This window comes from Lygodium microphyllum, chromosome 7 (genome assembly GCF_053477565.2).
Source record: "Lygodium microphyllum isolate KBCC chromosome 7, Lygodium_microphyllum_v1.1.10, whole genome shotgun sequence".
NCBI classification, from domain to species: Eukaryota; Viridiplantae; Streptophyta; class Polypodiopsida; order Schizaeales; family Lygodiaceae; genus Lygodium; species Lygodium microphyllum.
The window spans coordinates 54,673,350-54,687,770 of NC_141141.1; the positions used below are offsets into that span (position 1 = coordinate 54,673,350).

The 14,421-nt window shown below is 40.9% G+C and overlaps 1 protein-coding gene across 1 annotated transcript; it reads right to left on the reverse strand.

Annotated features, from left to right (window-relative positions):
• Positions 1-405: 405 nt before the first annotated feature.
• LOC148033461 (calreticulin-3-like) lies at positions 406-14,177 on the reverse strand. Its single transcript, XM_087681378.1, has 14 exons — positions 13,971-14,177; positions 13,733-13,840; positions 2,966-3,158; positions 2,544-2,802; positions 2,381-2,440; positions 2,184-2,231; positions 2,005-2,091; positions 1,865-1,922; positions 1,658-1,725; positions 1,478-1,573; positions 1,314-1,370; positions 1,079-1,192; positions 966-998; positions 406-882 (listed from the first exon to the last, which is right to left on the reverse strand). The coding sequence occupies exons 1-14, from the start codon at positions 14,068-14,070 to the stop codon at positions 871-873; spliced, it is 1,293 nt and encodes a 430-aa protein (XP_087537504.1). The 5' UTR covers positions 14,071-14,177; the 3' UTR covers positions 406-870.
• Positions 14,178-14,421: the final 244 nt, after the last annotated feature.

The following is a 14,421-nucleotide window of genomic DNA, read 5'->3' on the forward strand; positions in this document are numbered from 1 at the left end:
CATTTGGGAATAATACACTGATGCTAATTTACGAGAAGCATTTGGTTTCAAGAGAGATTTGGTTTTGAAGACAGTCCTTTTTGGGGACAAGGTTGGGCTAGATGAAGAAAGTTGGAAGCTCATCAATCTTCTGTAAGGCCTTGACCTTTAAAATCACTTGGACGTTTAGGAACTCCATGGCCTTTGGGAGAAGGGGACAAAAAGTTCCTATGGATAATACTTTTAGCCTACACCAGGAGTTACTTGTATGCTTAGCTCTCTCGTGTACATATAAAAACAGACCTGCCAAGAAAAACCAATCACATAATGAACTCCTCATTAGACTCTCTTAAATCTTCTGATCTTTCTAGCCATTCAAATCATTAGTTATCTAATCCTGTTTGTACCATCATTAGTTATTCAACGGTGGTTTTAACCATTCCTTCACCTATTAATGTTGCATGTCATAAAACAGGTCATAGAGAGTATGCAACACCGCATATGCAATATTGAACAGACTAGAATTCAAAAATTTGGACGGATAAATGACATCACAACTGTCAGCGTTTCTTTCTTTTGCATGGTTCAGCACTGCCACCTCACAATTAGCCAGAACACCAGCTAGTGTTCAAGAATTAGATAATTGGGGAGGGTAGGATTATGCCCATCCGAAGAGGCCAGCTTCATGGCGAAAAGGCTCACAAGTACAGCACTAGACTTATGCTCAGTTTCAAACAAACTGACAATCTGATGTTGTCTGACAATCTGATGCTGCTAACCCAGTTCTAAGACTGATGCATCCCTGCATCATCTGATGCATCCAGCTGAAGTAACAGTCACCTCACCCTGACTGAAAATCTGATCCTTACGTGCCCAGAGATGAATACATGTCTATAACTCATCCTACACACCAAACAAGACAAGTTAGCAAAGCGAGACACTTCAAAAATTTTAGATTCAAGTCGAACTTGAAGGGATTCACCTACATGATAATCATCATCATCGTCATCATCATCAATCTGAAAATAACAGATCATGTCAATGGCATGACAAACAACGACTTGTGCATGTTTGGAAAACTTTTACTCAGTTGACTTACTCTACTACTGTGGTGATTCATTTTAGTCCGTCGTCTCAAGTCTCTGTCATAATGCTGTCTAGCATGGTCATGATATTTCTTATGATCTGGCTTACGGCTGTCATCCTCCTTATCCTGTCAAATATTATGAGAAGAAAAGGTGTTTATAGTACAGCCAAGTATGGCAAAGTATGAGAATAGCCACAAACCAAAAACGTATAAAAGCAGGCTAAAAATGAAAAGGCACATGACATGCCTCCTTTTTATTTGCTTCTTGTAATTTTTGAGCCTCTTCAAAGGACTCTCTCTCAGCCTGGCCAAACAGTAGACAATAGTAAGAGATGCAACCATCGGTGAGAAAAGTATGAACTGGGTCCATGTATTGTTGTTCTATTAATCAAAACATAGCTCTTGATTTACCTCCTTGTTCTGGCCCAAAATTTCTTGCGCAACACGCCTAGCATATTCAGGATCATCGCATACCAAAATGTTGTCAAAAACCGAGCCTGCTTTCACCTGATCATATAATAATTGATTCAAGCTTACAGTGTGAACCATCAAATCAAAGTTTATTTTCAAGATCTTTGCAACCATTCTGACCTGCCAAATTTCAATTCCAAAATATTTCAAGGGCTGAAACACATATAGGTCTGGATCATCTTCAAAATCTGCCATAAATGCAACCTATCATCATCAAGGATTCCCTGAAATATGACTCCATATGAACGAAACCATTCAGCACATGCATCACTGCCACTCAGCCAAGAGAGCAATCTTTCAGTTTGAAGATATAATACAAACACATACCTGGATTGTCAATCCAGGGAGTCTTCCATTTCCCCTTGTAATTTGGATTCTTCACTCTCTGGTCACAATGGTAGGAAAATAAATGTCTGAACACCAACATAAGAGCTACCAACAGTGATCCTTTCATCAGATTCTTTTACCTTGCCCTTCCATGGACCCTTATATGCCGGGTTCTTTATCTTTGGTGGTTTCCACTCTCCATCAATATCCTCATCCCAATCATCAGGCTGCAAAAATAGCATGCACAGCTTTTGGAATTATAGAGACCAAGAACCTTCATCATAACTGCTTGAAAATAATCCAGGGCATTAAAACAAACCTTTTTGGCTTTTGGATCGGGAATTTCCGGAGGGATTAGATCATAGCCCTGAAAATGGCATGTTAACAGAGCATCATAAACATTTGCACTGTTTCCTTACATGCAGGCAACAAGGCTCATTATCCGAATGCCATCCAGGAGTATAAAGTAGAAACTGAGTCATCTAGTTATTAAAATCCCAGAAAACAGCAAGCTACCTCTGGTTTACCAGCATTTGGATCCCATATGTACTCTTTAACATCATCCCAGTTAGCAGGCTGCAATCTCCACACAATACTAAGAGTTTCAATAAGTTGGACACCACTAGTTATCAGTGATGCAATTTTGAGCAAAACATAGATGACAAGATGACACAGACACCTTTCTGGCATGAACATCCTTGATCTTGCGTGGTGGTAACATTTCATAATCATTATAAAGGCTTCCAGCTTCATGCTCCTTATTATCAATAAGAACACTGTACGAAGCATCAGGTCTTATGATCAGTGTATAGACGTGTGTCAGCTGATCAGTCTCACATTTAATATCTTTCTTATTGGAGTATGTCTGGCCTTTGTAAGCAAGAATGGCATGGAGCTTTTTTGTATCTGTGCCACATATGTCAGGTCCAAACATAATGCTGCAGACAAAACAAAAAGGGGAACTTTATTTCAATGTAAAACCTAAAGCAACACTTCAACTTGTGTTTAGTATGCAATCTTGAATATTGAGGTTACAGGGTATAAAACTAACTGCACACTTTTCAACATGCTGAAAGAAAATGGGTTGACTGATCTACTTACCTGTAGGGTGTCTCTCGGCTGAACCTTTTTTGATTCACATAACCACTCAGGAGTTTCACATAAGCACCACCACATTCAATCTTTTGTTCATTTTTCACAGAGTACTGTAGCACCAAAGTCTTGTTTTTGTTATCAAATTGAGGAAATTTTGCTGAGATTGTGAAAAAACGAGCATCAGGATATGTTTGGATGCCTGCAAAGCAACCATGAAATAGGAACCATAATTTATGGCATGAATGCAATCACATCTTCAAGGATATGTTGACATGTTTCCACGCACTGCATGAACAGTGTGTGAATGCACCCACACTCATAAGTTTCTACACCATGGCATTGTGTTTAAGACAAAGGGCCCTTTCAATCATGCTTAATCACCCTTGTGTTGCTGTAAGTTGACATATTTATTAACTCATGGTTATCCATAGACACATTCATGAGATGAGAAGTCCAGGTGTAAGTCCAATAAAAATTGCTGATTTCATGTTTTATAAGTTGATTGAGATTTGATGCTGTTGGGGCAACGTTGTGAGAAAGAATAAAGGAGACACACAAGCCAAGAGCACTGGGGGAAGAGAAGAATGTATCTTTTCTTTTATAGATTGAAACTAAAACCTTATCTTATAGTGTTTTAGGTTCACCTGCATAACATCCTGAGAAACCCTCCCTTCAAGACAAGTTGAGCTTAACTTGTGACAGTAAACCATGATATACAACATGGGGAAGAGGCATTGTCTAGTTCTAAATCTGAAGTGCAGTGTGTTACCTCCTCAAAGGTTGTGCCTATTCCTTTTAGAAACAAAAGCATGAATACAACTAGAGGTAACGATATCAAATCCAGGATTAAAAACTTAATCCAAACACATCCTATGCACACGAGCCCAACATGGTCCTGTGCTAAAGAAAGGAACCAATGAGTTGAACAGCTCTTATATCTTGGACATATCATATCATGGACCACACAACAAGCTACCGATGTGATCTTTGAATTAGGAGTGTAGGGTGAAGACAGAGTATGCAGAACACAGCATGGGGCAGCCCTAATACCTTCAGAATGGGGCCCCCACAAAAAAGAGTTTGATTTTCTTTACTTGTTGCAGTACTGGGTACAACAACTAGAGCAGCCAGTCAACTAGAGTGGAGAGTGAGTAGCCCAAATGCTTGGTCTTGAGCTCGAGAAGCACTGCACACAACTGAAACTAGACCTGGGACTGTGCCAGAGAGATGTAATTCAGCAACACAATGCAAACAAAGAAGCTGATGTAAAAGCACAGCAGATGTAGCAATGATGACAAAGGCTCTGGAAAAACTTGCATAGAAACATGAATTGCCAAATTGAATCAGGCAAACTGCACAAACTGCAAATGAAAAGTGGCTGAAAACACAGGCACTACAGGCAACATGATCCTCAAAGCAACATGGGCTGCAGGGAAAACTGCAAAAACACAGCATTAAACTTACCTGGTCATTGCAATAGATTGCCACACCAGCAAGATGGAACAGGAGACAGCAATGCAGGCTCAGACATGGCAGTATGGAAATTAGGCTGAGCACTACACAGAGGTGAAACTGATCACCAATCTGACAATGCAACAGTAAATGACATAGAGAGAGCAAAAGAACACACCAAAATAATTGGGCAATCTGTCGAAATAGCCTGCAAAAGAGCAGTAGTATAAGAATACTAGCATTGCAGGAATCTGCTAGTCTTGACTGGGCTGGACGCTGCTACAGATGCTAATCAGGTAAGGTGCTTTTATTACTGCAACAGGTTCTCAGCACCTTAGCTGACTTCAACTCCTCCTTTGGCTCCAACATCCATGGTTTTAGAGAGGGTTCCTTACCCAAATAGTACATCTAGGCTTTTGCTCGTCCTTATTGTCAGAATTAATTGCATTTTGGACCTGTTTAAGGAGAATAAAACAGGGATTACTTCACTGTAATTTATAATTAGTGATAACCCTAATTGTAGTGGCTCAACACCCCCTCTCATGCCCACACATGTCCCAAGACTGACTGAGTCACCTCTCCACCCTCTTTTGTAACATAAAGGTCCCACCCCAAACAAACCAAGGGTGCCATGATGGGCTGCCCAAGGGCCTACCAAGATAGAGACAATGGATATCTTCTTTCAAGTAGCCCAATTTAATGGGTCTTAGATTTTTTTTTTGTTCTTGTCTTTTCATGGCAAAATATGAACAATATGGCATTAAGATTTTATCCTCCATAAGCAAAATCACTGCAAGGAAAGGGTTTCGATCTAGATGTGCATGACAAGGTAGATGAAGGTATGTTACATCAATAAATGTAACTTATTAGGAAACAAGCGCGAGAGATAACCGTCCGGGGGCCTTATGCACCCGTATGGGGTTAAGGGGAGCTTAGGAAGTAAGTGAGTCATAAAAATAGTATGACTCACCAAGTAATGACAGCTGGCAGAGGAGTCACAATGTCGTTTTTCTCCAGCATCTTCCTGAGTGTGGTTGGGTGGAGAGAGAGAGAGACTTCTCGTGCTTCATCAAAAGAGTCGACAAAGCTCAGAGGGGTGTCTGCAAAAGACAGTCCCGTAATATTGTCAAATACGTTATACTGGTATCAGAGCGGGGGACCTGGGGACGAGCAATTTAATCGCCATTGGAAACGGGTGTCGTTGCTATGGGCCGCTCACAATTGTAGACGGGCCACGCCAATCATCACCCCGGCCACGTCCCACCTCTAGCCATTCCGGCCACGTCTTGCCTCAAGACGGGCCACACCAATCACTACTCCGGCCACGTCCTGCCCAGATTTTTCATAATTTTCAAGGCCGCATCCAGTGACACGATAATCCAGCATTCCTGCCGACAAGAAAGCACAACCCGTTTTGTCACACTGCCCAACAGGCCTTGTTTCTTGTGCCACGCAACCCGCACACAACCAGTGCAAATCTGAGGAAAGTTGCACCGCTCCTCGCACCGTCTCTACCACTGAGCTATAGAGGCAGTCGACATCTGTCCTACCTTTGTAATCAGGGAAGCACTTTTGTTTCTAAATTTCTTGCTTTTTCTTTCCAATTCCAGTATATAGATGGAGGGGAAAGAGAGAGAGGGGGTAACCGAAGGCTCTATTTCCGGGGACCACCCTATGGTGGATCCCCATGAAACTGAAATACAAGAACGCTGGGAAGAATTTTTTACTACACGAGAACAATTTGATGATTTAACTGCTCGTGTGCAAGCACAGGGGGTTCAAATGGAGTTGCTAACTCAAGCACTCACCGAAATAAAATCCCAATTAGCCTTATTACTAGAAAGGGATAAAGGTAAGGTAGAGACCTCAGATATTCCATCTTCATCGAAAGATCTAGATGTGACTATGAGAGACCCTAGGGAACCCCACCAAAAGCTGAGGAATAACCCAGTGTTAAAAGATATGAAACCCCCTCAGTTTCATGGGGAGGAAAAAGATAGGAACAAAGACACTATCTTTAACTTCCTCCAAAAATGGGAGGATTTGCGCAAATTAAAGAATACTCCACCACATCTTCAAGCGCTAGAGGCCAGTTTAACCTTGGGGCCAAAGGCATATAAATGGTGGAGAACTTTAAAGGAGGCAAATAAAATACATGAAACTTGGGCTCAATTTGAATCGGTCTTTTTAAAAGAATTTCTTCCTCAAAATGAAATGGAAAGAAATTAGGAAGATTGGGATTTTGTCAAACAAAAGGGAAGACCTTTGCTAACATATCTCGAGAAGTATCGTAAGATAATCCTCAAATTGGAAGGAATAGATGAATTTCAAAAGACGAGGATTTATAAGGGAACTAGATAAGGCTTGTAAAAAGGAAGTGAAAAGGAGTTCACCTAAGATGCTTGAAGAGGCAATTAAATTTGCATTAATCAATGAAGATAATACGCGTCCAAGTGCACTCACTAGTCTCACCGACACAAAGCCCAAGACTAAGCAATTTGAGACCTCAAAATTTGTAGGTAAATCCAAAAGGAAAATGTCATTCCTTAAGTGTAAGAAACAACCCTTTGAAAAGAAACAATATGTACGGCCGAAGCTAAGTCAAGATTACTTTGATAAGGCCAAAAAAGAAAGGTTGTGTTTCAATTGCCTATCTCCTAACCATGCTGCTTGGGATTGCCCTCAAAGGAAAAAGGGGGAAGATAAAGAAAAGGATAAGAACAAGGGCAAGGGAAAAGAGAAACAAATCCATGTAGTGCAGACCCTGGAATTAAAGGGGCATGAAAAGTATAAATCTTTAGAGGTCTTGCACAAGGATGTGCAACACAGGTGTTGTATGTCAACTTCTATGTGGCAACCTACCTTTGGGTCACATGATTTAGTTAGAGTGCATAGATCAATAGGTGAAAAGAGGGTTAGAGTCATGATCGATGACTCTGCCACCCACAATTTCATAAGTTATACACTTGTCAAAAAGTTGAAACTTCCCCAACAAAAGAGTGAGCATCAATATGTTGTTCGTATGATGCGAGGTCAAGATAATAAAATATGGGATACAATGGTATCCAATTTGGAAATCAAGATCCAAGGATATAAAGATAAGCTTGATTTCCAGAATATGAATATGGAAAGAGCCAATATTGCTTTAGGGAGGGAGTGGCTATAGGGATTGGAACCATCCTTAAAGCGTAGTTATCATCATAATACACTGGAATTTGAAAGAGATGGTAAGACTTTTGTGATTCAAGGTGAACATGAAGTATCTGATAACCCTTTGATGTGTTCCTTTGAACTTCAAAAGCTGATAAAGAAGGAAGCTTGTGAGGTATATAGATTATGGTCCCTTCCTGTACAGGACACTTTTACTTCTTGTAATATAAAGCAACAATTTTCTTATGTTAGTGAGTTGAATGTAAATAATGAATTAAGTGGTTTGTTAGATAAATTTAAAGATGTGTTTTCATCTGACTTACCTAGTGGCCTTCCACCAGATAGGGGTGATGTAAATCACCCAATTGACATGGATAGGGATACACACCCTATTTCTAAACTGCCTTACAAGCTAAGTGAAACACAGCACCAAGAAGTCGAAAGACAAATCAAGGATTACCTTGATAAGGGGTTTATACAACCCAACAATTCACCTTGGGCTTCGCCAATTTTATTGGTGAAGAAAAAAGATGGTTCTATGCGACTTTGTGTTGATTATAGAGCACTTGATAAGATAATGGTGAAGAATAAATTTCCTATGCCCAGAATGGAAGAACTTTTTGATCAATTACAAGGAGCAAAATTCTTCACAAAGATTGACTTAAGATCAGGCTATCACCAAGTAAGAATTAAGGCCCAGGATGTTCAAAAGACGGCATTTCGCACTAGATACGGGCATTATGATTTTTTGGTGATGCCTTTTGGTCTCACTAATGCACTAGCTACTTTTATGAAGCTGATGAATAGTGTGTTATGGTACTATCTAGGACACTTTGTAGTAGTCTTCTTGGATGATATCTTGATCTTCAGTAAATCAAGAGAAGAACATTTGGAACACTTACGATAAGTATTCCAATTGTTAAGAACCCATTCTCTTTATGCGAAGAAAACTAAATGTAAATTCTTCGCACAAGAAGTCAAATACTTGGGGCATATTATCTCGAAAGAGGGAATCAAGATGGATCCAGAAAAAGTAAGGGCAATTATTGAATGGCCATCTCCAAGGAAACCTGGAAGAGCTATAGATCTTCCTAGGCTTATCTGGATTTTATCATAGATTCATTCGAGATCATTGGAACCAACTTAAAGGGAAAGGGAAGAGCTTTAATTGGAAAACATTCCAAAATGAAATTTTTCAAAAACTTAAGGTAGCTATTGCTACAGCTCCAGTACTATTAATTGTGGATCCCAATAAACCATTCGTGGTTGAAGCTGATGCTAGTGACAGGGCAGTAGGTGCAATCTTATTACAAGAGGGTCAACTGGTTGGCTTTGAAAGTAAGAAATTAGACCGTGCAAAACGGAATTATTCCATTTATGAGAGGGAGCTGTATGCAATAGTACATGCAATGAAGAAATGAAGGCACTATTTGTACGGTGCCAAACTTTTGATCTTGTCAAATCATGGAAGTATTAAGTGGCTTAATGACCAACCCGATCTACAAGGGCGTAAAGCCAGATGGGCCGAACTCCTTCAAGAGTTCGACTATGAGATAAGGTATAGAAAAGGAAAGTATAATATAGAGGCTGATGCGCTCAGCAGAATGCCCATCATAAATGAATTGAGTTTTACTCAGTTCACTTCCGATTTGCTAAACAAGAAAACCCTTATTGGCTGATCTACAATATATATACCATACTACTTGCACACCAAATCTCACAGCAATCTAAGATTGTTAGTCTACCCTATTTCAAGTGCCTCCACACGTAATGTTCCAAGCTAACAATTAGAAATCAAAAGAGCTTCTTACATGTTGCTTGCTTGCTTGAATCCTCGCTCCTATATCCGATACCTTAACCTCTCTAGGGTGGCCCTTTGGGCTCCTAATGTAAGATAACCATCGCCTTTGTAGTCTTGGTAGGTTATTGCACAATCAATGTGCACCCCTAGACCAATGCCCTGGTTGCTTTGGGGCACAACACTTCAAGCTAATATCGGCTAAGCTATGATTACAAACTTAAAACCTCAATTAGCTCTTTTTGAAAGAGCCCCAACGCACAAAATTACCAAACTTTATGAGAGAATTACCAAAGTGTCTATGCCCCATAAGCCAACACCCAAACTTTGGAAGGATCCACATCTAAAAATTGAAGGCTGCCCTTCCACTCAGCCCATCCTTGTTTTGCACATTGTTGGCCCCAATTTCCACTACTATCTACAGCCCTCCTTCAGCAGATAGCCTAGTTCATGATGCAATCAACTCTTCCTCAGCCCCAAGCAACATGTCCAGGTAGTACACATTGCTGCAATTGCTACGATTGAGCTTCTCAGCCATTTTGTGTGACCAGCTAGCTAACATCAGCCCCAGAGGCTGTGTTTTCTGCTGTATAGACCCTCTTGCCAGTTAATGTCATCAAATCAGCAATCGCCATCATCTTCCCAAGCAGCAAGAGACTGTGTTTTGCTGTTTCAACAGCCACCTGCATCATCTCCATCTTCAGCCTACTGTCTTGCATTTTCTTCACTATCCAAGACACCCAATTGCCACTACCTCCATCAGCCTAATCTAGACTCTCACATCTACATTTGCAGCTATTGATCACTTCTAGAGGCTACTTGCTGCGATTGGGATCCATTCAAAGTACGACACATTCTCTAGCTCATATCTACCCCATTCTATTTTGAGAGACAGGAGTTTGAGGCCTTGTATTCACTCTTGCATAGTGTGTCTTTACCATTGCACATCATATCATTCTTCACTATCTCTACGTTACTCTTTACCTTAAATACTGCTATCACTTCGTGTTTTGTCAAACCCTTGTGCTCATATTTGGTGCTCAAGTATTTCTTTACACCAAATACAATGAATGATGAGTCAATGGCCATGTAGGGGTCATGATAACCACCGACATGCTAATGTAGACATGAGGACCCATCTAGCCAAGTAGTCCACCATCAATGTCATGTGTTGAACTTGCCATCTCAACAAGAGACCTCCCATTGAGGGAGATCTGCCTCTTCCATCATGAGACCAAATAAACCATACCAATCCCTTGGAACTAATGGAATATGCTTTGAGAGAGACTGCTTCAATAAAGATATATGAGACATCTCAGAAGGTGTTCTCACTCACACTAGAATGCCACACTTTTAGAATAGCCAAAACATACTCTTTATAATGGCACGAGCTCTCTATTGTCACAACTCTATAGAAACAGAATTTATATCCTTTTTCATTAAATTGTCTATATAATGATTTATTAAATTTGTTTCCTTTGCACTAATTAGATATAAAGAAAAGTGCATTGGAGCTGGCCACTGATGAGTGGTCACACGTTATGGTGGACCCACGCGGTGGGTTAGAGAAAAGATAGTTCACACTTCCACCTATATGGCCCGATTGGGCGCCTGTGACCAGAACTCACGCATATCAGGGTTAGACTCGCACACAGAAAGGATTGATGCCTTGAAGTGTAGGATAGATCCGCCAGAACAAACAGTTACAATCAACAAGATGGCATGATCATGAAATGCTTATACAATGTGCATGTGTGGGTTGAAAGCTTGAAATGCACATTTCTTTGCATAGGAAAGTCACATGAAGATTCTGATACCGTTTTTGCGATGTACACAGGGGGTCCCTAAATTTTAGGAGCCTCGAATTAGCCTAAAATTGCTAGTCCTAAAAAATAGGCATGTCATTCTAAAAATAGTAAATTCTATACTCTGACTGTGCTTACTAAATTTGGTTGTTTCTATTCTTGACAGTATTCAATCCAAAAAGAAAGGCCATAGAGAAGAGACAAAAGACACTTGTCACACAAGTTTCCAAGTGTCCCACCACTTGTCACATCTCATGACATGTGGCTGGACACTTGTCTTGTGCTACTCCACTTTCCCCTTTTGTACTAGCTCTTCCCTCTCCTATAAATAAGAGCTCGTTTTTCTTCATTCAGCATCATTTTTCTTTGCTGTAAACTCATGTACAGCACCCACAGATAGCCCCATCCATCCCCATCATCATCCCCCACTTCTCCATTATCAAATTCCTCCATATTCCCTCTTCTATTACTACTGTTTTACAGGACAACAAGCCTATAAATTCATTAAAGCACCTCCTTCTCGAGCTCTTTCTTCCATTTTAGCAACAAGAAGCAAGCCCTATCCATGTACTGCAAATCAACGATGGAGAAAGGCTGATTTCCCCTCTTTCTTCTCTCATACTGTAAAGAAATCAGTTCTTATCATTGCATAATAGATAATGCATGTGTGTTTGTACATCTTTGCATGATCTTGTGAGAGTGAGAATTACGTCTCCTCACTCTCAAATTGATTGTAACTGAGCTCTTCCCTAAGGGACTTGGGTTGAGTAGAAATACATTCCTTCGGGGCGGGGGGAAGAGGGGGGGCGTGGTTTTCCCATCTTTAACCCTCAATCTTGTCTCCATTACTTTTACATTTTCATGGCTGTAATTTTGTGAATAATTTTCATTTTCAGCTTAAGTGTTCATTCTCTTTTATATTAAATCTCGAAAACAAGCGAAAATCATAATTGTTAAGCATACTACGTTATTCGGGGCGTTTACATATATGAAGAAATAGCATTGCAAACACTGAGAAATGCAAGATATAGGACAACACAATGAATACTACATGTAGAATGATGAATGAGGAGTGAATGAGAATATGGATAAAAGAATGAAGGCTCTCGAACCTCCATGTCTCAAGGACCAAAGCAATGTAAACAATGGTGTCAAAGTGTGTCATACTCATGACAGATCCTGAAATGCAATAGCAGCAATCCACCAAGGACAATGATGATGTGGGCAGTTGCAAAGGGGGCAGAACACAATCCTCTGGTGTGTGCTTGATGTCAAAGATGACATGGATGAGCAAAGCACAAGAAATCAATGTGAAAATGCATCAGCTCGCATACATATGATGGCATCAGCTGGTTGAATGATGATGCAGTAGGTCAGATCATATAGGCAGCAGCAAGGTGGCCTCAAATGCAGTAGTGTCTGCCCATAACATAGCAGGTTGAATGATGATGCAGTAGGTCAGATCATATAGGCAGCAGCAAGGTGGCCTCAAATGCAGGTGTGTGCTTGATGTCAAAGATGACATGGATGAGCAAAGCACAAGAAATCAATGTGAAAATGCATCAGCTCACATACATATGATGACATCAGCTGGTTGAATGATGATGCAGTAGGTCAGATCATATAGGCAGCAGCAAGGTGGCCTCAAATGCAGTGGTGTCTGCCCATAACATAGCAAGTTCAACTTTGAATGCTGATTTCTACCTGGGCAGCAGGTTGCTAATGACTAGGACAAGCAGGCAGCAGCTAGTAGCACTCCCCCACTGATGGCAAGGTTCTCTAGACAAGCAGCAACAGCTGTTGATGGTGGCAACAGCTCCAAGATGGGATATGGGCAGCAATGTGAGAAGAGGTGGTTGTTGGCTAAATGTAATGATGAATGATCAAAGTGGGATAAAGGGAAGCCCACAACTGACTCCATATATGGAGGACTTTGGAGCATTTGTCTTATTGTACAAAAATAAAGCTGCTTACTTTTATAGTCAACAGTAATTGCTTTTTGGGGCTGTCTTAAGGAGAATAAAATGGGGATTAATGCACTGTAGTTTATGACTAGCACTAAGCCTAATTTTAGTGGCTCAACACTAAGGTGAAGAAGAATGTAAACTTTGAGACTGTACATGTACGTAATCTTTCGCTTCTAGATCCTCCTCTGTTGAATTACACCAAGTCCATCCTCATGGTCATGACTCGTCATCCGAGCTGTCAGGGCAAAATAGAAACTCGCCCCCAGAATCTTGGTTAGCTCGCAATGCCTAACAACCTCTATATGAACAAAAGTGTTGCCACGGCTTGAATGTCCCATCAGATCGGGAACCGCACATGCATGAAGATACACTCGAAATAGAGTCCAGTTTATATGAGGACAACCAATCTTCATCTTACATATGGCAAGAGTGGATCCAAAAGGTGAAAATAATCATCACATGTGCTTCTCGTTCGATGCAATTGTTGGATTCGTGCACCATTCTTCTTGGCCAAGGTTTGGCATATTATCAAACACCTATGAAGTTCAGGAAGGTCCATTTCTAAGTAAATAAGGGGGGGAACAAGGCATTAATCAGGTACCTTTGTCGTCGGGATCAGCAAACCATGTCCCCGCTGTGTGTTTCCAGGTTCCTGCCAGGCCTTCTCCCACTTTCCAATCGGACTTCACCCACCGATTTTCCCATCCATCTGCATCACACAAAGGCACACAAAATACGAGGATGCTTATGCTGCTGCCTTCCGCACGTTTGACTTCAAGGGCTTAGAAAAAATAGCACTCCAACAAGCTGCGAGAGGGTAGACGGGCATGGGAGCAGACCATCAAAGCGCTCCTCGAAGTAGACTTCAGCAAGCAACTGGCAGGCAAACTCCGAGAGGAACACAGAAATCAGGAAGAGGAAGCGGCAGGAGGGCCTCATTCTCACCCTCTCACTCTGACTGACTCACTCTGACTCTCTGAATCACACACACACACACTCTCTCTCTCTCTCTCTCGTGTTCCAAACTCCAATGGAATTTGGAAAGAATGAGATACTGAACTTGTTGACCGTGGTCAACATGCCTCCTTTTTCTTCCAAGTCAATTTGGAGACTTCTAGATCGAGGGTGGTTTTTCCCGTTCCATTAAATTTTCTTCAAAAATAACTAAACTCTAGTTAATAGTAAAGTTCGACAAGTCAAGAAGAGAGAAGGTGGGGTGCCAGCAAACTAGACTGTAGTGAAGTCTAGCAAGTCAAGGAGTAATCAGAGTCCAATTTTATAAGGAATGGC

Excerpts from the sequence above, each read along its gene's own strand:
- LOC148033461 (XM_087681378.1), bottom strand. The coding sequence starts at position 14,070 with ATGAGGCCCTCCTGCCGCTTCCTCTTCCTGATTTCTGTGTTCCTCTCG. Across the intron at positions 1,574-1,657 it reads TTGGAATTGAAATTTGGCAG|GTGAAAGCAGGCTCGGTTTT; the intron begins GTCAGAATGGTT and ends TTATATGATCAG. Across the intron at positions 1,371-1,477 it reads TTTTGGGCCAGAACAAGGAG|GCTGAGAGAGAGTCCTTTGA; the intron begins GTAAATCAAGAG and ends CTGTTTGGCCAG.